The sequence below is a fragment of the Coregonus clupeaformis genome, chromosome 24 (assembly GCF_020615455.1).
Source record: "Coregonus clupeaformis isolate EN_2021a chromosome 24, ASM2061545v1, whole genome shotgun sequence".
Taxonomy (NCBI): domain Eukaryota; kingdom Metazoa; phylum Chordata; class Actinopteri; order Salmoniformes; family Salmonidae; genus Coregonus; species Coregonus clupeaformis.
Genome location: NC_059215.1, coordinates 49,137,201 through 49,163,990, shown reverse-complemented (window position 1 = coordinate 49,163,990; position 26,790 = coordinate 49,137,201). Strand labels below are relative to the sequence as shown.

Genomic DNA, 26,790 nt, shown 5'->3' with positions numbered 1-26,790 from the left:
TATCTCTACAGTAGATTACAACCCCACCCCCTTTGGCAGTTCTATCGAGACGGAAAATGTTGTAGTTGGGGATGGAAATTTCAGAATTTTTGGTGGCCTTCCTAAGCCAGGATTCAGACACTGCTAGAACATCAGGGTTGGCGGAGTGTGCTAATGCAGTGAATAACTCAAACTTAGGTAGGAGGCTTCGGATGTTAACGTGCAAGAAACCAAGGCTTTTACGGTTACAGAAGTCAACAAATGATAACGCCTGGGGAGTAGGAGTGATACTGGGGGCTATAGGGCCTGGGTTAACCTCTACATCACCAGAGGAACAGAGGAGGAGTAGAATAAGGATACGGCTAAAGGCTTTAAGAACTGGTCTTCTGGTGCGTTGGGTACAGAGAAAAAAAGGGGCAGATTTCCGGGCGTTGTAGAATAGATTCAGGGCATTATGTACAGACAAGGATATGGAAGGATATGAGTACAGTGGAGGTAAACCTAAGTGTTGGGTAACGATGAAAGAGATAGCATCACTGGTGGATGGGTTTATATTAATATACAGTTGAAGTCGAACCCTAAAGGCTGAAGAAATAATTCCCAGAGGCTCATCCTAAATTCCCCCATAGGTCCAACCATAGATTGTATATATACTAAACAAAAATATACAGTTGAAGTCGGAAGTTTGCAGATCTTCTCCAAGTCATTAAGGTTTCGAGGCTGACGTTTGGCAACTCGAAACTTCAGCTCCCTCCACAGATTTTCTATGGGATTAAGGTCTGGAGACTGGCTAGGCCACTCCAGGACCTTAATGTGCTTATTCTTGAGCCACTCCTTTGTTGCCTTGGCCGTGTGTTTTGGGTCATTGTCATGCTGGAATAACCATCCACGACCCATTTTCAATGCCCTGGCTGAGGGAAGGAGGTTCTCACCCAAGATTTGACGGTACATGGCCCCGTCCATCGTCCCTTTGATGCGGTGAAGTTGTCCTGTCCCCTTAGCAGAAAAACACCCCCAAAGCATAATGTTTCCACCTCCATGTTTGACGGTAGGGATGGTGTTCTTGGGGTCATAGGCAGCATTCTTCCTCCTCCAAACACGGTGAGTTGAGTTGATGCCAAAGAGCTCGATTTTGGTCTCATCTGCCCACAACACTTTCACCCAGTTCTCCTCTGAATCATTCAGATGTTCATTGGCAAACTTCAGACGGGCCTGTATATGTGCTTTCTTGAGCAGGGGGACCTTGCGGGCGCTGCAGGATTTCAGTCCTTCACGGCGTAGTGTGTTACCAATTGTTTTCTTGGTGACTATGGTCCCAGCTGCCTTGAGATCATTGACAAGATCCTCCCGTGTAGTTCTGGGCTGATTCCTCGCCGTTCTCATGATCATTGCATCTCCACGAGGTGAGATCTTGCATGGAGCCCCAGGCCGAGGGAGATTGACAGTTATTTTGTGTTTCTTCCATTGCACCAACTGTTGTCACCTTCTCACCAAGCTGCTTGGCGATGGTCTTGTAGCCCATTCCAGCCTTGTGTAGGTCTACAATCTTGTCCCTGACATCCTTGGAGAGCTCTTTGGTCTTGGCCATGAGAGTCTGATTGATTGCTTCTGTGGACAGGTGTCTTTTATACAGGTAACAAGCTGAGATTAGGAGCACTCCCTTTAAGAATGTGCTCCTAATCTCAGCTCGTTACCTGTATAAAAGACACCTGGGAGACAGAAATCTTTTCTGATTTTTTTGTTGTTATTCTGTCTCTCACTGTTCAAATAAACCTACCATTGAAATTATAGACTGATCATTTCTTTGTCAGTGGGCAAACGTACAAAATCAGCAGGGGATCAAATACTTTTTTCCCTCACTGTATATTCAGGTCTTGCCATAGATTTTCAAGTAGATTTAAGTTAAAACTGAAATTCGGCCACTCAGGAACATTCACTGTCTTCTTGGTAAGCAACTCCAGTGTAGATTTGGCCTTGTGTTTTAGGTTATTGTCCTGCTGAAAGGTGAATTCATCTCCCAATGTCTGGTGGAAAGCAGACTGAACCAGGTTTTCCTGTAACAACAACATTTGGAAAAAGTCAAGAGGTGTGAAGGCACTGTACGCTGCTGCTACTGTTTATTATCTATCCTTTTGCCTAGTCACTTTAACCCTATATATACATACAGTTGAAGTCGGAAGTTTAAATACACCTTAGCCAATTACATTCACTCTCAGTTTTTCACAATTCCTGTCATTTAATTCTAGTAAAACGTCCCTGTCTTAGGTCAGTTAGGATCACCCCTTTATTTTAAGAATGTGAAATGTCAGAATAATAGTAGAGAGAATGATTTATTTAAGCTTTTATTTATTTTATCACATTCCAAACATTTCGGGTAGCCTTCCACAAGTTTCACACAATAAGTTGGGTGAATTTTGGCCCATTCCTCCTGACAGAGCTGGTGTAACTGAGTCAGGTTTGTAGGCCTCCTTGCTCGCACATGCTTTTTCAGTTCTACCCACAAATGTTCTATAGGATTGAGGTCAGGGCTTTGTGATGGCCACTCCAATACCTTGACTTTGTTGTCCTTAAGCCATTTTGCTACAACTTTGGAAGTATGCTTGGGGTCATTGTCCATTTGGAAGACACATTTGCGACCAAGCTTTAACTTCCTGACTGATGTCTTGAGATGTTGCTTCAAGATATCCACATAATTTTCCTTCCTCATGATGCCATCTATTTTGTGAAGTGCACCAGTCCCTCCTGCAGCAAAGCACCCCCACAGCATGATGCTGCCACCCCCGTGCTTCATGGTTAGGATGGTGTTCTTCGGCATGCAAACATCCCCCTTTTTCCTTCAAACATAACGATGGTCATTATGGCCAAACAGTTCTATTTTTGTTTATGGTGTTTATACTTGCATACTATTGTTTGTACAGATGAACATGGTACCTTCAGGCGTTTGGAAATTGCTCCCAAGGATGAACCAGACTTGTGGAGGTCTACAATTTCTTTTCTGAGGTCTTGGCTGATTTCTTTTGATTTTCCCATGATGTCAAGCAAAGAGGCATTGATTTTGAAGGTAGGCCTTGAAATACATCCACAGGTACACCTCCAATTGATTCAAATGATGTCAATTAGCCTATCAGAAGCTTCTAAAGACATGACATCATTTTCTGGAATTTTCTAAGCTGTTTAAAGGCACAGTCAACTTAGTGTATGTAAACTTCTGACCCACTGGAATTGTGATACAGTGCATTTTAAGTGAAATAATATGTCTGTAAACAATTGTTGGAAAAATTACTTGTGTCATGCACAAAGTAGATGTCCTAACCGACTTGCCAAAACTATAATTTGTTAACAAGAAATTTGTGGAGTGGTTGAAAAACAAGTTTTAATGACTCCAACCTAAGTGTATGTAAACTTCCGACTTCAACTGTATCTACCTCAATTACCTCGTATCCCTGCACATTGACTCTGTACTGGTACCCCCTGTGTATAACCAAGTTATTACCTCATTTCCCTAACCTTTGTATAGCCAAGGAAAGTGGAGAGCGCGCCTTCAGCTTTGTGCGTTGTGCCCGGCCCCCGTGATCTGCGATTTTCCGTGAATCTGATTGGTCAAGACACACACAGAGCCTGCAGCGGCACTCAGATATGAAGGATAAATAGTTAGCGAGTTGACAAATGATGAGGCAAATTGGTAAAAAAGCACTTTGCCCCTGTTTTTGATGCTTTTGCGTCAATATGGATATGATAACTATCCAGATATGCTAGCTATCCAGATATGCTAGCTATCCAGATATGCTAGCTATCCAGATATGCTAGCTATCAAATCAAATCAAATTTTCAAATAAAATCACATTTTATTTGTCACATGCTCCGAATACAACTGGTGTAGACTTTACCGTGAAATGCTGACTAAACCAACAATGCAGTTTTAAGAAAATAGAGTTAAGAAAATATTTACAAAATAAACTAAAGTAAGGAACATTAGAATAACAATAATGAGGCTATATACAGGGGGGTACCGGTACCAAGTCAATGTGCGGTGGTACATTTACATTTTACATTTTAGTCATTTAGCAGACGCTCTTATCCAGAGCGACTTACATGAGCAATTAGGGTTAAGTGCCTTGCTCAAGGGCACATCGACATATTTTTCACCTAGTCGGCTCGGGGATTAGAACCAGCGACCTTTCGGTTACTGGCACAACGCTCTTAACCACTAAGCTACCTGCCGAACCACAGGTTCGTACAGGTTAGTCGACGTAATTTGTACATGTATGTAGGGGTAAAGTGACTATGCATAGATAATAAACAGCGAGTAGCAGCAGTGTAAAAACAAAGGGGGGCCTACCACCGTTGTGTCGTCAGCAAACTTAATGATGGTGTTGACGTCGTGCTTGGCCACGCAGTCGTGGGTGAACAGAGGGTACAGGAGGGGACTAAGCACGCACCCCTGAGGGGCCCCCGTGTTGAGGATCAGCGTGGCAGATGTGTTGTTGCCTACCGTTACCACCTGGGGTCGGCCCGTCAGGAAGTCCAGGATCTAGTTGCAGAGGGAGGTGTTCAGTCCCAGGGTCCTTAGCTTAATGATGAGCTTGGAGGGCACTATGGTGTTGAACGCTAAGCTGTAGTCAATGAACAGTATTCTCACATAGGTGGTCCTTTTGTTCAGGTGGGAAAGGGCAGTGTGGAGTGCGATTGAAATTGCGTCATCTGTGGATCTGTTGGGGCGGTATGCGAATTGGAGTGTGTCTAGGGTTTCCGGGATGGTGGTGTTGATGTGAGCCATGACCAGCCTTTCAAAGCACTTCATGGCTACCGACGTGAGTGCTACAGGGCGGTAGTCATTTAGGCAGGTTGCCTTCGCTCTCTTGGGCACAGGGACTATGGTGGTCTGCTTGAAACATATAGGTATTGCAGATTTGGTCAGGGAGTGGTTGAAAATGTCAGTGAAGACACTTGCCAGTTGGTCCGCGCATGCTCTGAGTACACGTCCTGGTAATCCGTCTGGCCCCGCGGCCTTGTGAATGTTGACCTGTTTAAAGGTCTTGCTCACATCGGCTACGGAGAGCATGACCACACAGTCGTCCGGAACAGCTGGTGCTCTCATGCATGCTTCAGTGTTGCTTGCCTCGAAGCGAGCATAAAAGGCATTTAGCCCATCTGGTAGGCTCGCGTCACTGGGCAGCTCGCGGCTGGGTTTCCCATTTGTAGTCCATAATGGGTTTACAAGCCCTGCCACATCCGACGAGCGTCAGAGCCGGTGTAGTAGGATTCAATCTTAGTCCTTTATTGACGCTTTCCTGTTTCGTCTGAGGGCATAGTGGGATTTCTTATAGGCGTCCGGATTAGTGTCCTGCTCCTTGAAAGCGGCAGCTCTAGCCTTTAGCTTGGTGCGGATGTTGCCATGTTGCACGGCTTCTGGTTGGGATATGTACGTACGGTCACTGTGGGGATGACGTCGTCGATGCACTTATTGATGAAGCCGGTGCCTGAGGTGGTATACTCCTCAATGCCGTCTTACCGGACGTAGCTGTTCTGGCCTGCCGATGCACAGAAAACCCAGCCAACTTTAAATGGCCATGTACTCTTATAATCTCCACCCGGCACAGCCAGAAGAGGACTGACCACCCCTCATAGCCTGGTTCCTCTCTAGATTTCTTCCTAGGTCCCACCCTTCATCTTACCGGACCTAGCTGTTCTGTCCTGCCGATGCACAGAAAACCCAGCTAGCATATCTATGTGGAAGATGGATATGCTAGCTATCCAGATATGCTAGCTATTTACACGGAAGATGGATATGTTAGCTATCCAGATATGCTAGCTATCTACACGGAAGATGGATATGCTAGCTATCCAGATATGCTAGCTATCTACACGGAAGATGGATATGCTAGCTATCCAGATATGCTAGCTATCTACATGGAAGATGGATATGCTAGCTATCCAGATATGCTAGCTATCTACACGGAAGATGGATATGCTGGCTATCCAGATATGCTAGCTATCCACACGGAAGATGGAAACACATACATTTGCGCACCCTCCCTCCCCCTCAGGCACACACACAAACGCACTAGTGGTGCGCGAGTTTGTTCACCCGTACCTGCCCAAAGTTGCTAATAACCAATCCGAAACTGCCCGACTATATGTGATAAAGTGAAAATCTGAGGCCCGCACCCGACCCTAACCCACTGATATAGAAAATGCGCTGTAGGCTACAGTCGGAGACGGTGTAACGATTTTTTGACAAGGGGGCCTGATTTAGATATGTTTCTGCTTATAAATTCCGACATTTTGGTATGCTATTTGTTAGTCAACTTGTCTATAATTTTAATGAACAAAAATAGAAATGCAACATGTAAAGTGTCGATCCTATGTTTCATGAGCTGAAATAAAAGATCCCAGAAATGTTCCATACGCACAGAAAGCTTATTTCTCTCAAATGTTGTGCACAAATTTGTTTACATCCCTGTTTGTGAGCATTTCTCCTTTGCCAAGATAATCCACCCACCTGACAGGTGTGGCATATCAAGAAGCTGATTAAACAGCATGATCATTACACAGGTGCTGGGGACAATAAAAGGCCACTCTAAAATGTATAGTTTTGTCACACAACTCAATGCCACAGTTCTGAGGGAGCGTGCAATTGGCAAGCTGACTGCAGGAATGTCCACCAAAGCTGTTGCCAGAGAATGTAATGTTAATTTTTCTACCATAAGCCGCCTCCAGATCCTGAGGTCCATTGTCGTGCCATTCATCCGCCGCCATCACCTCATGTTTCAGCATGATAATGCACGGCCCCATGTCGCAAGGATCTGTACACAATTGCTGGAAGCTGAACGTTTTCCAGTTCTTCCATGGCCTGCATACTCACCAGACATGTCACCCGTTGAGAATGTGTGGGATGCTCTGGATCGACATGTACGACAGTGTGTTCCAGTTCCCGCTAATATCCAGCAACTTCGCACAGCCATTGAAGAGGAGTGGGACAACATTCTACAGGCCACAATCAACAGCCTGATCAACTCTATGCGAAGGAGATGTGTCACGCTGCATGAGGCAAATGGTGCTCACACCAGAGGTTTTCTGATCCACGCCCCTACCTTTTTTTGAAGGTATCTGTGACCAATTGATGCATATCTGTATTCCCAGTCATGTGAAATCCATAGATTAGGGCCTAATGAATGTATTTAAATTGACTGATTTCCTTATATGAACTGCAACTCAGTAAAACTTTGAAATTGTTGCATGTTGCATTTATACATGCATCTTTTCTTCTGTCAAATGTTGCCCCAGAAGACTAAATAAACTCTTGCTCATCAGAATAACGTCATAAATCGATAAAACTAATGCTTCAGTCCAGTTGACATCGGTAAAGTTTTCTCTGTCATCTCTGCTTCTTTCGCGGAGCAAAGATGTTTAGGGACCTGGGATAAAATGCAATCACAAAAAAAATCTTGAACGATTTTCTGTGTAAAATGTCCAAATGACATCAGTTTGACCGGATATAAGGAAATAGAAAGCTGTGAAAATGACCCAACATGTTTATGATAAGATTTCAGATCGGCTTGGATGCATATTTCATGTGGTTGAACAGCTTTTATGATGCTGATAAAGACAGCACCTCTACAGACGGTATCTAACTGTGCATTTGCATTCTCTGAAGATGTTGAAAGAAAGAAATCATATTTCTCCACTCCTGTTCCCAAGTCCAAATTTTGCCTACATTTGGTGTATCATTTTACTGCAAGAAATTCTCAATTCTGCAGGAGTTAATATTAATGCTGTGTGAGAGGTTATAGACCTACAGTCAGTCCACATTGTCTGTTTTGCCTCCGTAGATCAACGTTAATTTTTTCTGCCCGTTCCCTAAAGCGATTGACGTGTAGGGAGAGCTTTGTACGTGTCTCTGTGTGTGGAGTAAAGGTGGTCTAGAGTTTTTTTTCCCTCTGGTTGCACATTTAACATGCTGGTAGAAATGAGGTAGAACGGATTTAAGTTTCCCTGCATTAAAGTCCCCGGCCACTAGGAGCGCTGCCTCTGGATGAGCGTTTTCCTGTTTACTTATGGCCTTATACAGCTCATTGAGTGCAATCTTAGTGCCAGCCTCGGTTTGTGGTGGTAAATAGACAGCTACGAAAAATATAGATGAAAACTCTCTTGGTAAATAGTGTGGTCTACAGCTTACCATGAGATACTCTACCTCAGGCGAGCAAAACCTTGAGACTTCCTTAGTATTAGATTTTATGCACCAGCTCTTGTTTACAAATATACACAGACCGCCACCCCTTGTCTTACCGGAGTCAGCCGTTCTATCCTGCCGATGTAGCGTATATCCCACCAGCTGTATGTTATCCATATAGTCGTTCAGCCACGACTCTGTGAAACATAAGATATTACAGTTTTTAATGTCCTGTTGGTAGGATAACCTTAGTCTTAGGTTGTCCAATTTATTTTCAAATGATTGAACACTGTTGCCATGATTTTCACTTTTATCGAACCTTTATCGAACCAGAAAAGTCCCTCTTATGCAAGGGTGATTGTCATGTTATTTCTAACTTGTGTGTGTCTGTTTGTCGTTACAGGTGCCAGACTAACCTCGAGACAGCTGTTGATCTATCTCCCTATCCACACACCAGAGGATGACACTACAATAGACAGTAGACACTTTTCAATTCTCTCTGCTGCTTCACAGCCCGCCTTTCACCATGCTACCTAAAGAGCACAACAGGTATAGCACCGTACACCTCTACCTGTCCTTCCACCTGTCCTTCCACCTGACCTTCCACGTCTACTACACCTGTCCTTCCAACTGTCCTTCCACCTGACCTTCCACGTCTACTACACCTGTCCTCACCTGTCCTTTTACCTGTCCTTCTCCTGTCCTTCCACCTGACCTTCCATGTCTACTATACCCGTCCTTCTACCTGTCCTTCCATGTGTACTTCCACGTCTACTCCCCATGTCCTTCCAGCTGTCTTTCTACCTGTCCTTTTAACCTGTCCTTTGTGTCTTTAGCTATTTACTTGTCAAAATATTACATTCTGTTTTTGAAGAAATGACTGATGTCTAACTAGTGTAAATCTGTCAAGTCTGTTGAAGTGTTTCTTGGAATGTTCTCTGTAGTGTTTTCGCATCATCCCAGTACTTAGTGTCTCTGTGTCACTCATAGTGAACATGATTCACATTCCTTCAGCACTTTTAACCTATGGAAACTGTACATGTTCTGTCTCATTCCTAACTCACGCACACACATACACACATACACACACACATTCCTTACCATTGAAATAACCAGCGTCATGTTCTAATGAGTCTGTTACAAACATTCCCAGATCTAATGCCTATGTGACTTGCCTAGTTAAATAAAGGTTAAATACATTTTTTTTTTTTTATGTGGATAGTAGTTGCACGGTGGTGTTAGACTTGAAATAATAATTTTTGTTGGTGGCCCACTCTGAAGGTATGCGCAAATTAAGGAGTGTGGCTTTAACGCTTGTTTCTACAGCAGTGGTAGATTTAAAAAGTTCTTAAAAATGATCCGTTGCTGATCTGTATCGGACACATGTTGGGAGGTCACAGATGTAAAGAGCAACATTTAACTCTCTCATGACTCTCATTTTATTGTTTTACTTAATTTAACCTTTTATTTATTTATTTTACTTTTATTTAACTAGGCAAGTCAATTAAGAACAGATTCTTATTTACAATGACGGCCTACCAAGAGGCAAAAGGCCTCCTGCGGAGAGGTGCTAATGGGATAAAAAAAAACTAAAAGTAGGACAAAACACATTTAGTGTGTAGAGCATGGTGCTTGCAATGCCAGAGTAGTGGGTTCGATTCCCGGGACCACGTAAAATGTATGTACGCATGACTGTAAGTCGCTTTGGATAAAAGCGTCTGCTAAATGGCATATTATATTATAGTGTAGAGCCTACAGCAGTCTATAGTGTAGAGTCTACAGCAGTCTATAGTGTAGAGTCTACAGCAGTCTACAGTGTAGTCTACAACAGTCTATAGTGTAGAGCCTACAGCAGTCTATAGTGTAGAGTCTACAGCAGTCTATAGTGTAGAGTCTACAGCAGTCTATAGTGTAGAGTCTACAGCAGTCTATAGTGTAGAGTCTACAACAGTCTATAGTGTAGAGTCTACAGCAGTCTATAGTGTAGAGTCTACAACAGTCTATAGTGTAGAGCCTACAGCAGTCTATAGTGTAGAGTCTACAGCAGTCTATAGTGTAGAGTCTACAACAGTCTATAGTGTAGAGTCTACAGCAGTCTATAGTGTAGAGTCTACAGCAGTCTACAGTGTAGAGTCTACAGCAGTCTATAGTGTAGAGTCTACAGCAGTCTACAGTGTAGAGCCTACAGCAGTCTATAGTGTAGAGTCTACAGCAGTCTATAGTGTAGAGCCTACAGCAGTCTACAGCAGTCTACAGTGTAGAGTCTACAGCAGTCTATAGTGTAGAGCCTACAGCAGTCTACAGTGTAGAGCCTACAGCAGTCTACAGTGTAGAGCCTACAGCAGTCTATAGTGTAGCCTACAGCAGTCTATAGTGTAGAGTCTACAGCAGTCTATAGTGTAGAGCCTACAGCAGTCTATAGTGTAGAGTCTACAGCAGTCTATAGTGTAGAGCCTACAGCAGTATATAGTGTAGAGCCTACAGCAGTCTATAGTGTAGAGTTTACAGCAGTCTATAGTGTAGAGCCTACAGCAGTCTATAGTGTAGAGCCTACAGCAGTCTATAGTGTAGAGCCTACAGCAGTCTATAGTGTAGAGCCTACAGCAGTCTATAGTGTAGAGTCTACAGCAGTCTACAGTGTAGCGTCTACAGCAGTCTATAGTGTAGAGCCTACAGCAGTATATAGTGTAGAGTCTACAGCAGTATATGCCTCATGACTCAGTGTATAAAGCATTTAGTTTTGTTTAATCATATCACTGTGTTGTTTCTATCAAGGCAGCCAGTAGCAATAGTAGTAGACCAGTCTCAACATGACTGAGAAGCCACATGCTCTCTCTCTCTCTCTCTCTCTCTCTCGCTCTCTCTCTTTCTCTCTCTCTCCCTCAGCATTCGCCAATGTATTCCCATATAGATTATTATATTACTTTATATTACTATTTAATTCTATGGGTTTCCCAATCCTGATTATCGTTCATTAAATGCCTGGGCTTGCTTGTCTTCCAACGGAGCTATTGGCTTACCGATGACTATATCGCCTGCTCACCCCCTCTCAACGTTTGAGTGATGGAATTCATCCAAACAGAGTTGCGGTTTGCAACGCTGATGCAATCTGGTATAAGTGGCGCTGAAAATAATCTCACTCCAGTGTGAGCTGTAGCCTATGTTATTGTGCTGTAGGTACAGATGTAGGATCTTAATTTGAGCCATTTTGCCACAGCAGGAAAAATAATCCTGCAGCAACAGGAAATGTTAATTATTATGTGGATTATACACTGCTCAAGAAAATAAAGGGAACACTTAAACAACACAATGTAACTCCAAGTCAATCACACTTCTGTGAAATCACTGTCCACTTAGGAAGCAACACTGATTGACAATACATTTCACATGCTGTTGTGCAAATGGAATAGACAACAGGTGGAAATTATAGGCAATTAGCAAGACACCCCCAATAAAGGACTGGTTTTGCAGGTGGTGACCACAGACCACTTCTCAGTTCCTATGCTTCCTGGCTGATGTTTTGGTCACTTTTGAATGCTGGCGGTGCTTTCACTCTAGTGGTAGCATGAGACGGAGTCTACAACCCACACAAGTGGCTCAGGTAGTGCAGCTCATCCAGGATGGCACATCAATGCGAGCTGTGGCAAGAAGGTTTGCTGTGTCTGTCAGCATAGTGTCCAGAGCATGGAGGCGCTACCAGGAGACAGGCCAGTACATCAGGAGACGTGGAGGAGGCCGTAGGAGGGCAACAACCCAGCAGCAGGACTGCTACCTCCGCCTTTGTGCAAGGAGGAGCACTGCCAGAGCCCTGCAAAATGACCTCCAGCAGGCCACAAATGTGCATGTGTCTGCTCAAACGGTCAGAAACAGACTCCATGAGGATGGAATGAGGGCCCGACGTCCACATGTGGGGGTTGTGCTTACAGCCCAACACCGTGCAGGACGTTTGGCATTTGCCAGAGGACACCAAGATTGGCAAATTCGCCACTGGCGCCCTGTGCTCTTCACAGATGAAAGCAGGTTCACACTGAGCACATGTGACAGACGTGACAGAGTCTGGAGACGCCATGGAGAACGTTCTGCTGCCTGCAACATCCTCCAGCATGACCGGTTTGGCGGTGGGTCAGTCATGGTGTGGGGTGGCCTTTCTTTGGGGGGCCGCACAGCCCTCCATGTGCTCGCCAGAGGTAGCCTGACTGCCATTAAGTACCGAGATGAGATCCTCAGACCCCTTGTGAGACCATATGCTGGTGCGGTTGGCCCTGGGTTCCTCCTAATGCAAGACAATGCTAGACCTCATGTGGCTGGAGTGTGTCAGCAGTTCCTGCAAGAGGAAGGCATTGATGCTATGGACTGGCCCGCCCGTTCCCCAGACCTGAATCCAATTGAGCACATCTGGGACATCATGTCTCGCTCCATCCACCAACGCCACGTTGCACCACAGACTGTCCAGGAGTTGGCGGATGCTTTAGTCCAGGTCTGGGAAGAGATCCCTCAGGAGACCATCCACCACCTCATCAGGAGCATGCCCAGGCGTTGTAGGGAGGTCATACAGGCACGTGGAGGCCACACACACTACTGAGCCTCATTTTGACTTGTTTTAAGGACATTACATCAAAGTTGGATCAGCCTGTAGTGTGGTTTTCCACTTTAATTTTGAGGGTGACTCCAAATCCAGAACTCCATGGGTTGATACTGTCACGGTTTACTAAGCCAGAACCCAGAAGCAGACCAGGACAAGGTAAATTGAAACAAAGGTGAGTGTTTATTTAATAGATCCACGAGTGAGGCTGAATAATCCGGGGAACAGAGCGGGTGGCGTGGATGGGTTGTTGAGGGTGCAGTGGTAGGTCCAATGATGGCTCGGCAGCCGCCGACCATCAGGCAGAGGTTGGGTGAAGGTTCCGGGTGAGTGACTGCAGATAGAACAAAACGGAGGTAAGTATACAGCAAGTCAAAAAGGTGCAAAACAACAAAACTAACGCTAGAAGTTCCAAGGCTGATACACGGACAAACATACTGTTCATGGCTAACGATCCGGCAGGGAATGGATGTTAGGACAGAGCCTAAGAAGGGTGATGATCAGGACCAGGTGTGCAGATTGCTGATGGGATGCAGGTGCGGAAATCAAGAGAGCTCCCGCCTAGCAACGTTGCCCGGCAACCAGGCAGGGAGCGTTCCAGAACCCTCGGGAAACTGGAGATCCCGAGCAGAAAAACTAATACCCAGACAGAAACCGACTCAGACTGCAGGGATCGTTACAGTACCCCCTCCGACCGAACGCCACCGGGCGGACTCCCGGAGCGCCAGGATGGAGGCGGTAGAAGTCACGAATGAGGTCAGCATCTAGGATCTGTCGCCGCGGAATCCAACTCCTCTCTTCAGGACCATACCCCTCCCAGTCCACGAGATACTGGAAACCCCGGCCCCGCCGTCTGGAATCCATGATGCGTCGCACCGTGTAGGCAGGACCACCTCCGATCATCCGAGGAGGAGGAGGAGGAGGCGGAGGAGGCAACAGAGGACTGAGGAAAACAGGCTTGAGGCAGGAGACATGAAAGGTGGGATGGACTCTGAGCGTCCTCGGTAGTTTGAGTCGAACTGCCACCGGATTGATCACCTTCTCCACCACAAACGGACCAATGAACTTCGGTAACAACTTCCTAGACTCAGTCCGTAAAGGAAGATCCCGTGTAGCCAACCAGACCCTATCTCCGATGGTATAGGTGGGAGCGGGGATCCGGCGACGATTCGCCTGGAGCTGATACCGGTCCGAAACTCTAAGGAGTGCCTTTCTGGCCCGATGCCAGGTCCGGTGGCAACGACGAATATGGGCCTGAACAGAGGGCACTGAGAGCTCCTTCTCCTGAGAAGGGAACAAGGGAGGTTGGTAGCCATACAGGCACTGGAAGGGAGACATCCCAGTGGCAGATGTAGGGGAGAGTATTGTGGGCATACTCAACCCAAGGCAACTGAGAGACCCAGGAGGTGGGGTTGGAAGAGACCAGGCAGCGTAGCGTGGATTCCATCTTCTGGTTGGCTCTCTCCGCCTGACCATTAGATTGGGGGTGAAACCCAGATGTGAGACTGACTGTAGCTCCAATGGCCAAACAGAAGGACTTCCAGACAGCAGAGGTAAACTGAGGGCCACGGTCGGAAAACGATATCACTGGGCAAACCGTGGACCCTGAAAACCTCCCCTAACCAGGATCTCGGACGTCTCCGAGGCAGAGGGAAGCTTGGCAATTGGCACAAAGTGGGGCGAACTTGCTGAATCTGTCCACGATAGTCAGAACGACCGTGTTCCCCTCAGAAGCGGGCAACCCAGTGACAAAGTCCAGGGCCAGATGCGACCATGGTCGCCGGGGAATAGGAAGGGGGTGAAGTAGTCCAGAGCTGGGCCGATTGGCACTCTTATTCTGCGCACACACTGGACAGGCAGCAACAAAACCCCGAGTATCCTCGGCCATGGCAGGCCACCAAAAACGTCTGCGAAGAAACGCCATCGTCCGAGCCACGCCAGGGTGACAAGCCATCTTGCTGGCGTGGGACCATTTGAGGACAGCAGGACGAACCGACTCAGGCACAAACAACCGACCGGGTGGACCGTTACCGGGACCGGGCTGCGTCCGAAGGGCCGCCATCACCTCCTCCTCAATCTTCCACATAACTGCTCCCACGACGCAGTTCCGGGGGAGAATTGTCTCGGTCTTGGACCCACTCTCTTCCGTCTTGGAGAACATCCGGGACAAGGCGTCCGCCTTGCCGTTCTTAGATCCAGGTCGGAACGTCAGGGAAAAATTGAATCGTCCGAAAAACAACGCCCACCTGGCCTGACGGGGAGTTGAGACGTCTAGCCGATTGCACGTAAGCAAGATTCTTGTGGTCAGTCCAGACAATAAACGGTTGCTCCGCCTCCAACCAGTGGCGCCACTCCTCCAAGGCAAGTTTCACCGCGAGAAGCTCCCGGTTACCCACATCGTAGTTCCTCTCCGCAGGCGAAAGGCGACGAGAGTAGTAGGCGCAGGGATGGAGTTTACTGTCCGTGGAGCATCGCTGCGACAGGATGGCGCCAACTCCCACATCAGACGCGTCCACTTCAACGACGAACTGACGGGCCGTGTCCGGTTGAGAGAGAATCGGTGCGTTGGTGAATCGCCTCTTCAAATCCAGAAATGCTCGATCCGCCTCCGGATTCCACTTGAAGGTCCTGATACTGGAAGTCAAGGCAGTTAACGGAGCGGCCACACGGCTGTAATCCCGGATGAATCTGCGGTAGAAATTCGCAAACCCCAAAAATCTCTGGAGCTGCAATCTCGTACCGGGCTGGGCCCATTCCAGAACCGCTCTAACCTTCTCCTGGTCCATCCTAATCTCTCCCCTGGAGATGATGTACCCGAGAAAGGATGTCGTGTGGGCGTGAAACTCGCACTTCTCGGCCTTCACGAACAGGCGATTCTCCAACAATCGCTGCAGAACCTGCCGGACATGCTGGACGTGGTCGGAAGGTTCCTTCGAGAAGATCAGAATGTCATCCAGGTAAACAAACACAAAGAGACCGATCATATCTCTCAGGACGTCGTTCACCATACTCTGGAATACCGCTGGAGCATTGGTCAGTCCAAACGGCATCACCTGATACTCGAGTGACCCATCGGTGTATTGAAACCCGTCAACCACTCGTCCCCCCTCTCTGATCCGGACCATGTGATACGCATTGCGTAGGTCTAGCTTGGTGAACACCGTAGCACCCTGTAAGGAGTCGAAGGCAGAACTCATCAAGGGCAGGGGATACTTGTTCTTGACCGTGATGTCATTCAACCCCCGATAATCAATACACGGTCGAAGAGAGCCATCCTTCTTACCCACAAAGAAGAATCCTGCCCCCCAGGGGGTGATGACGAGGGACGAACGAGACCAGCAGCTAGGGACTCCTTGATGTAGGTCTCCAAAGCCTCACGTTCAGGTCGGGAGATACTGTATAACCTTCCCTTGGGGTAGACAGCTCCAGGGAACAGGTTGATGGCACAATCATATGGTCGGTGGGGAGGGAGTGACAGAGCCTTCTGCTTACTGAACACTTCCCCCAAATCGTGATATGTCTCGGGAACCAGGGACAAATCTGGGGGTTTAGCCTCAATCACCTGACTGGGAACCGAATGGGGACAGACAGTCTTGAGACAGTTAGCATGACAATCAAGGCTCCAACTCGTTACCTTGCCCGTCACCCAATCGAACGTGGGATTGTGTTCCTTCAGCCAGGGGTATCCAAGGACCAGAGGAACATGGGAAGACGGCAGAATGAAGAATGAAATCATCTCCGAATGATTCCCCGACAACAGCATCTTAACCGGTTCAGTCCTCATCGTGATACGTGCCAGACTACTGCCGTTCAGAGTGGTCGCTTCAATGGCTTCCGGCAATTGCTCCTTGGAAAGCCCCAGCTGTTCCACCAACTCGGCATCAAGAAAGCTTCCATCGGCACCTGAATCGAGCAAAGCGTTAATCGCTAAGCTCTGATTCCTGTTCATAAGGGTAGCCGGGAAACGGGGTCTGACAGAGGTATTGAGAGGTCGAAACTGGCTCGCTAAAAGTCCTCCCAACTTTAGCGAGCCGCGCAGTTTGACGACCGCCGGGAACAGGTGGCGAGGTAATGTCCCGAACCACCACAGTAGAGGCAACAGTTAGTCCTACGTCTGAGTTGGCGTTCCTCCTTGGTTAACCCGTGCCGCCCTACTTGCATTGGTTCAGAATCGGGAGACAGGACCTCTCCACTAATCCTGTGTGGTGGACGATGATCGACGTATTCTGGTCCAATCCCCGACCCGACTGGAACCTGAGAAGCTGATCGATTGGACGGAACCCATTGCTTCTCCCTCCTTCGCTCTCGGACTCGATTATCCACCCGAATAGACAAGGCTACCAAGCTGTCCAGGTCACTAGGCTCCGGATAGGAGATCAACTCATCCTTGAGCTGCTCCGACAGACCCTGGTAAAAGGCCGCTTGCAGAGACTCCTCATTCCACCCACTCTCCACAGCCAACGTCTTGAACTCGATCACGAAGTCGGCCACGCTGCGAGTTCCTTGGTGAAGCGAAAACAGGCGCCTAGCTGCGTCCCTCCCTCGGACGGAATGGTCGAAGAGCTTCCTCATCTCGGCCGTGAACCCCTGGTATGAAGCCATGCAGGGGTCTTGTCGTTCCCAAACGGCTGAAGCCCACTCCAGCGCTCGACCACGCAGTAACTCAATCACAAAGGCTATCCTAGCCTTGTCTGTGGCATAAGAGTAGGGCTGTAGATCGAACACTAACCCACACTGCATAAGGAAAGAACGGCATCTTCCCAGCTCCCCCTCATATTTATCCGGCGTCGGAACCTTGGGCTCACGGAAGGACACAGCTCCAGAAGCGGCAGGCGAGATGGGTGAAACCGGTAGTGGATCCTCCACCGGAAACTTGCGCTGGTTCTGGACCTCCGTCAGACCGGTAGAAAGGTTCCGAACTGCTAACGCGATCTCCTGTAGCTCCGTGCTATGATGGCCCAACATCTTCTCCTGATGGGTAATGGCATGGCGAACAGAGTCCAGGTCCGCTGGGTTCATTACTGGCCGGATCGTTCTGTCACGGTTTACTAAGCCAGAACCCAGAAGCAGACCAGGACAAGGTAAATTGAAACAAAGGTGAGTGTTTATTTAATAGATCCACGCAGTGAGGCTGAATAATCCGGGAACAGAGCGGGTGGCGTGGATGGGTTGTTGAGGGTGCAGTGGTAGGTCCAATGATGGCTCGGCAGCCGCCGACCATCAGGCAGAGGTTGGGTGAAGGTTCCGGGTGAGTGACTGCAGATAGAACAAAACGGAGGTAAGTATACAGCAAGTCAAAAAGGTGCAAAACAACAAAACTAACGCTAGAAGTTCCAAGGCTGATACACGGACAAACATACTGTTCATGGCTAACGATCCGGCAGGGAATGGATGTTAGGACAGAGCCTAAGAAGGGTGATGATCAGGACCAGGTGTGCAGATTGCTGATGGGATGCAGGTGCGGAAATCAAGAGAGCTCCCGCCTAGCAACGTTGCCCGGCAACCAGGCAGGGAGCGTTCCAGAACCCTCGGGAAACTGGAGATCCCGAGCAGAAAAACTAATACCCAGACAGAAACCGACTCAGACTGCAGGGATCGTTACAGATACATTTGATTTCCATTAATAATTTTTGTGTGATTTTGTTGTCAGCACATTCAACTATGTAAAGAAAAAAGTATTTAATAAGATTATTTCATTCATTCAGATCTAGGATGTGTTATTTTAGTGTTCCCTTTATTTTTTTGAACAGTTTAATTAAATTGTCATTTATGAAGGGATTATAGGGGAAAATCAAGTCTGACATTTCAGAGTGGAAATTGCAAACTTTAGAAACCTTTTGAAAAATGTTGTCAGCAACAACAAAAGAGTGATCAAATCAAGATCCTACATCTGTAGGCTACAATTGTTAATGCAGAATCACTCTGTAGTAGGTCTGAAACACTTTGAGTCCCACCGTCATGCAGGCATGATTTAACATTGTGTGTTTGAGCTACAGACTGCTGGGTTGTTGCATTGGATCAGTCTATTTCTTCTACCAGCCAGTAGTCTGTGTGATTAACGGGAGCTGAGTTAGAGCAGTGTTTGTGAGACAAGGGCGGATCCCGAAAACGGTTCTTCTCACAAAAACGTCTGTAAAGTCCGAACAGTTTGAGCTACAAACTATTATGGCCCATCTATGAAGATCTGAGACTCACGAACACGCACTTTTTGCTCTATGACACTCACAAGCTACACAAGAGTCGTTAGTCTTCTACATAGAAGATCATAGGAAATCCCAGGACATATAATACTGTAATAAGCTCACATAGTTGCTGTCACAAATTACAAACTCCACACAGTTGTCACTGACTAGTTGGATATTCATTTCCCACTGAGCAAACAATTTATGTACTTACAGCATTCTTTAGATTCATTTTTATCAGGTTTTTGCTTGGCGGACCAGCTACAGGACTGTTTCACTAGCACAGACTGGAATATGTTTTGGGATTCATCCGATGGCATTGAGGAGTTTAGTAACCGGCTTCATTAATAAGTGCATCGACAACGTCGTCCCCACAGTGACCGTACGTACAATCAGAAGCCATGGATTACAGGCAACATCTGCACTAAGCTAAAGGCTAAGAAATCCCGCTACGTCCTCCTCCGAACCATCAAACAGGCAAAGTGTCAATACAGGACTAAGATCGAATCCTACTACACCGACTCTGACACTCATCAGATGTGGCAGGGCTTGCAAACTATCAGAGAGTGCAAAGGGAAACCCAGCTGCGAGCTGCCCAGTGACGCGAGCCTACCAGACGAGCTAAATGCCTTCTATGCTCACTTCGAGGCAAACAACGCTGAGCCATGCATGAAAGCACCAGCTGTTCCGGACGACTGTATGATGTAAGACCTTTAAACAGGTTAATATTCATACTGATTACCAGGATGGGCAGGTAGCTTAGTGGGTAAGAGCGTTGTGCCAGTAACCGAAAGGTCGCTGGTTCTAATCCCCGAGCCGACTAGGTGAAAAATCTGTCGATGTGCCCTTAAGCAAGGCACTTAACCCTAATTGCTCCTGTAAATCGCTCTGGATGAGAGCGTCTGCTAAATGACTAAAAATGTAAAAAAATGATGTGTATTCAGAGCATGCGCTGGCAAGTGTCTTCACTGACATTTTCAACCTCTTCCTGACCCAGTCTGTAATACCTACATGTTTTAATCTGAACACCATAGTCCCTGTGCACAAGAACGCCAAGGTAACCTGTCTAAATGACTATCGCCCCATTGCACTCACATCTGTAGCCATGAAATGCTTTGAAAGGCTGGTCATGGCTCACATCAACACCATCATCCCAGACACCCTGGACCCACTCCAATTCGCATACCGTCCTAACAGATCCACAGATGACACAATCTCTATTGCACTCCACACTGCCCTTTCCCACCTGGACAAGAGGAACACCTATGTGAGAATGCTGTTCATTGACTACAGCTCAGCGCTCAACACCATAGTGCCCTCCAAGCTCATCACTAAGCTAAGGACCCTGGGACTGAACACCTCCCTCTGCAACTAGATCCTGGACTTCCTGACGGGCCGCCCCCAGGTGGTAAGGGTAGGCAACAACACATCTGCCACGCTGATCCTCAACACGGGGCCCCACAGGGGTGCGTGCTCAGTCCCCTCCTGTACTCCCTGTTCACCCACGACTGCGTGGCCACCCACGACTCCAACACCATCATTAAGTTTGCCGACGACGTGACGGTGGAAGGCCTGATCACCGACGATGATGAGACAGCCTATAGGGAGGAAGTCAGAGACTTGGCAGTGTGGTGCCAGGACAACAACCTCTCCCTCAACGTCAGAAAGACAATGGAGCTGATCGTGGACTACAGGAAACGAAGGGCCGAGCACACCCCCATATTACAAAGGTGCCTCTACGTATTCTCAAGGAAGGGGTTCGGTATGAAGTACACTCCCTTCTAGCATGTGCTTGTGGTACCACTTCAACGCTTACTATAAAAGCAGGTGATCAGCGGGCCTTATTTGGCAATGGTCTTGGTAATTGGAGTGTGGCAATATATTTTGCATGATGCTTCCTTGACTAGACAACTGACGTTACCCAAAATTCAAAAAACAGTGGAGCACATTTCCGCATATGACCAAATGTAACGTTTTTGCTTACCGTTTCATACACATCTATGTGCTTTAACAAAGAAAAAACATATAGGCTATGAGGATTTTACGTTTATATACATAGCTACATCCATTGTAACAAGAAATAGATGATAATGGTGGTGAATAGCAATGAATGATTAGTGGTGCAGTCTGCTAAGATAGTTGGCTCATAATTCAATGGTTGTGAGTTCAAATCCCACATGGGGCATATATATATGTTATTTTTTTCCTTCAAATCCTTAAATTATAATATTCATCCCGTGCCCACACATTTAAAATTCTGAAAAGTGAAAGCATACCTGGTAGTAGTTGTAGGTTTTTATACAGTATCCCCAAGCCCAATCTGTGAGTTAATCCCAACACAATACTGCAATAAATGCGAGTCCACATTACAAATAAACTTTTTTTTTTGCCACATGTGGGTTTCGAGTTTTACACCGCAAGTGACAATAGATGTTAGGAACTCGGTGCCTTACCACTGTGAGCTAACTGTCAAGAGCCGTCTATGCCTTACCACTGGGAGCTAACTGTCTAGAGCCGTCTATGCCTTACCACTGTGAGCTAACTGTCAAGAGCCATATATGCTCACGATGCATTTTATTATCAGAGCGCCAGGATAAAGTGACTAAGTGGGCAGTTGAAGTCGGCAAGGAGGGAAATATTTGTGGGGTTCTTGCATTGGAATTATATTTAATTCTGCTTACATCACGCTAAACACAAAGTTCAAAATGCAGAGACTCTTGAGATCACGAGTGCTTTTTGAAGTCTCTGTAGCCTTCGTAAGGACACAGATTCAGCAGGCTGAGGCAGGTAGAGGTGCAAATGAGTGTTGGGATTTATTTACACAGTGCTGGTGTTTTCAAAGATAACGGTAATATTTACAAGTGCATATATATATAAAGTTCTGTCTTCAAAATGTCAGCGTTCAAGAGAAAAAAGCCTCTCATCAGGCAAAACCTGTCTTAACCAATAAAGCACAGGGTCTACCAGGCCCAGAGACAGCCTCCCCTGGAGTTACCTAAAAGTGAACTAACTAGAACATCCGCAAACAGGCACTTGAATACATTTGGCCACACCTATTCTTGGCGCACACAGGCCAGGTACTGTATATCTATGCACGCTAAAGCGTGTGTTCAGACAACATTAAACGGACACGTACTCTCCAAGAGGAGTTACTACACGGAACCACCCAGTCAGGTTAGTCTCCTGAGTGGCGCAGTGGTCTAAGGCACTGCATCGCAGTGCTAGCTGTGCCACTAGAGATCCTGGTATTCACTAACTGTAAGTCGCTCTGGATAAGAGCGTCTGCTAAATGACTAAAATGTAAATGTTAACAGTGAAGAAAACATCTTTAAAAGCCATTATGATAATATAAGGCCATAACAATACCTAAATGTTCCGTGGGTCTACGAGATACTGTTGAATGGAGAGGAGATGTACAGTGCCAGTCAAAAGTTTGGACACACCTACTCATTCCAGGGTTTTTTCTTTATTGTTACTATTTTCTACAATGTAGAATAATAGTGAAGACATCAAAACAATGAAATAACACATATGGAATCATGTAGTAACCAAAAAAAGAGTTAAACAAATCCGAATATATTTGATATTCTTCAAAGTAGCCACCCTTTGCCTTGATGACAGCTTTGCACACTCTTGGCCCGGCCAAACTGAGCAATCGAGGGAGAAGGGCCTTGGTCAGGGAGGTGACCAAGAACCCGATGGTCAATCTGACAGAGCTCCAGAGTTCCTCTGTGGAGATGGGAGAAACTTCCAGAAGTATAACCATCACTGCAGCCCTCCACCAATCAGGCCTTTATGGTAGAGTGGCCAGATGGAAGCCACTCCTCAGTAAAAGGCACATGACAGACCGCTTGGAGTTTGCCAAAAGGCACCTAAAGACTCTCAGACCATGAGAAACAAGATTCTCTGGTCTGATGAAACCACGATTGAACTCCTTGGCCTGAATGCCAAGCGTCACATCTGGAGGAAACCTGGCACCATCCCTACGGTGAAGCATGGTAGTGGCAGCATCATGCTATGGGGGTGTTTTTCAGCGGCAGGGACTAGGAGACTAGTCAGGATCGAGGGAAAGAAGAACGGAGCAAAGTAAATAGAGATCCTTGATGAAAACCTGCTCCAGAGCACTCAGGACCTCAGACTGGGGCGAAGGTTCACCTTCCAACAGGACAACGACCCTAAGCACACAGCCAAGACAACGCAGTAATGGCTTCGGGACAAGTCTCGGAATGTCCTTGAGTGGCCCAGCCAGAGCACGGACTTGAACCTGATCCAACATCTCTGGAGAGATCTGAAAATAGCTGTGCAGCGACGCTCCCCATCCAACCTGACAGAGCTTGAGAGGATCTGCAGAGAAGAATGGAAGAAACTCCCCAAATACAGGTGTGCCAAGCTTGTAGCGTCATACCCAAGAAGACTCGAGGCTGTAATAGCTGCCAAAGGTGCTTTAAGAAAGTACTGAGTAAAGTGTCTGAATACTTATGTAAATGTGATATTTCCGGTTTTTAATACATTTGCAAACATTTCTCAAAACCTGTTTTTGATTTGTCATTATCGGGAATTCTGTGTAGATTGATGAGTAAAAAAACAATTTAATCAATTTTAGAATAAGGCTGTAACATAACAAAATGTGGAGAAAGTCAAGGGTTCTGAATACTTTCCGAATGCAATGTAGACACTATACACATCAGTACACAATACACACTATACACATCAGTACACAATACACACTATATACATCAGTACACTATACACATCAGTACACAATACACACTATACACATCAGTACACTATACACACTATACACATCAGTACACAATACACACTATACACATCAGTACACTATACACACTATACACATCAGTACACTATACACACTATACACATCAGTACACAATACACACTATACACATCAGTACACTATATACATAAGTATACAACACACACTATACACGTCAGTACACTATACACATCAGTACACTATATACACTATACACATCAGTACACTATATATATTATACACATCAGTACACTATACACATCAGTACACTATACACACTCTACACATAAGCACACTATATACACTATATGCATCAGTACACTAAATATAATATACTCATCAGTATACTAGATACACTATACTCATCAGTACACTATATACACTATACACATCAGTACACTATATACATCAGTATATTATATACACTATACACATCAGTACACTATATATATTATACACATCAGTACACTATACACATCAGTACACTATATACACTATACACATCAGTACACTATACACACTATACATATCAGTACACAATACACATCAGTATATTATATACACTATACACATCAGTACACTATATATATATTATACACATCAGTACACTATACACATCTGTACACTATACACATCAGTACACTATATACACTATACACATCAGTACACTATATACACTATACACATCAGTACACTATACACACTATACACATCAGTACACAATACACATCAGTATATTATATACACTATACACATCAGTACACTATATATATTATACACATCAGTACACTATACACATCAGTACACTATACACACTCTACACATAAGCACACTATATACACTATATGCATCAGTACACTAAATATAATATACTCATCAGTATACTAGATACACTATACACATCAGTACACTATATACACTATACACATCAGTACATTATGTACACTATGCACATCACTACACTATACACATCACTACATAATACACATCACTACACTATACACATCAGCACTATACACATAAGTACACTATATACACCAGTACACTATATACACTATACATATCAGTACACTATATACACTATACACATCAGTACATTATGTACATTATGCACATCACTACACAATACACATCAACACACTATACACATCAGTACACTATATACACTATGCACATCAGTACACTATATACACTATACACATCAGTACACTATATACACTATACACATCAGTACACTATACACACTATACACATCAGTACACAATACACATCAGTACTCTATACACATCAGTACACTACATACACTATAAACATCAGTTCAAAATACACACTATACACATCAGTACACTATACACATCAGTATATTATATACACTATACACATCAGTACACTATATATATTATACACATCAGTACACTATACACATCAGTACACTATACACACTCTACACATAAGCACACTATATACACTATATGCATCAGTACACTAAATATATTATACTCATCAGTATACTAGATACACTATACACATCAGTACACTATATACACTATACACATCAGTACATTATGTACACTATGCACATCACTACACTATACACATCACTACATAATACACATCACTACACTATACACATCAGCACACTATACACACTATACACATAAGTACACTATATACACCAGTACATTATATACACTATACACATCAGTACACTATATACACTATACACATCAGTACATTATGTACACTATACACATCAGTACACTATATACACTATACACATCAGTACACTATATACACTATACACATCAGTACACTATATACACTATACACATCAGTACACTATATACACTATACACATCAGTACACTATATATATTATACACATCAGTACACTATACACATCAGTACACTATACACACTCTACACATAAGCACACTATATACACTATATGCATCAGTACACTAAATATATTATACTCATCAGTATACTAGATACACTATACACATCAGTACACTATATACACTATACACATCAGTACATTATGTACACTATGCACATCACTACACTATACACATCACTACATAATACACATCACTACACTATACACATCAGCACACTATACACACTATACACATAAGTACACTATATACACCAGTACATTATATACACTATACACATCAGTACACTATATACACTATACACATCAGTACATTATGTACACTATACACATCAGTACACTATATACACTATACACATCAGTACACTATATACACTATACACATCAGTACACTATATACACTATACACATCAGTACACTATATACACTATACACATCAGTACACTATACACACTATACACATCAGTACACAATACACATCAATATATTATATACACTATACACATCAGTACACTATATATATTATACACATCAGTACACTATACACATCAGTACACTATACACACTCTACACATAAGCACACTATATACACTATATGCATCAGTACACTAAATATAATATACTCATCAGTATACTAGATACACTATACACATCAGTACACTATATACACTATATGCATCAGTACACTAAATATAATATACTCATCAGTATACTAGATACACTATACACATCAGTACACTATATACACTATACACATCAGTACATTATGTACACTATGCACATCACTACACTATACACATCACTACATAATACACATCACTACACTATACACATCAGCACACTATACACATAAGTACACTATATACACCAGTACACTATATACACTATACATATCAGTACACTATATACACTATACACATCAGTACATTATGTACATTATGCACATCACTACACAATACACATCAACACACTATACACATCAGTACACTATATACACTATGCACATCAGTACACTATATACACTATACACATCAGTACACTATATACACTATACACATCAGCACACTATACACATAAGTACACTATATACACCAGTACACTATATACACTATACATATCAGTACACTATATACACTATACACATCAGTACATTATGTACATTATGCACATCACTACACAATACACATCAACACACTATACA

At 44.9% G+C, this 26,790-nt stretch overlaps 1 protein-coding gene across 1 annotated transcript in view; it reads left to right on the top strand.

Moving 5' to 3' along the window:
• The window catches only part of slc16a4 (solute carrier family 16 member 4), a 91,561-nt gene that overhangs the window by 14,551 nt on the left and 50,220 nt on the right, over window positions 1-26,790 (top strand). The window contains exon 2 of the mRNA XM_045206899.1: window positions 8,556-8,701. Coding sequence (XP_045062834.1) covers window positions 8,679-8,701 — 23 coding nt within the window. The 5' untranslated portion in view covers window positions 8,556-8,678. The remainder of the gene's footprint in view (window positions 1-8,555; window positions 8,702-26,790) is intronic.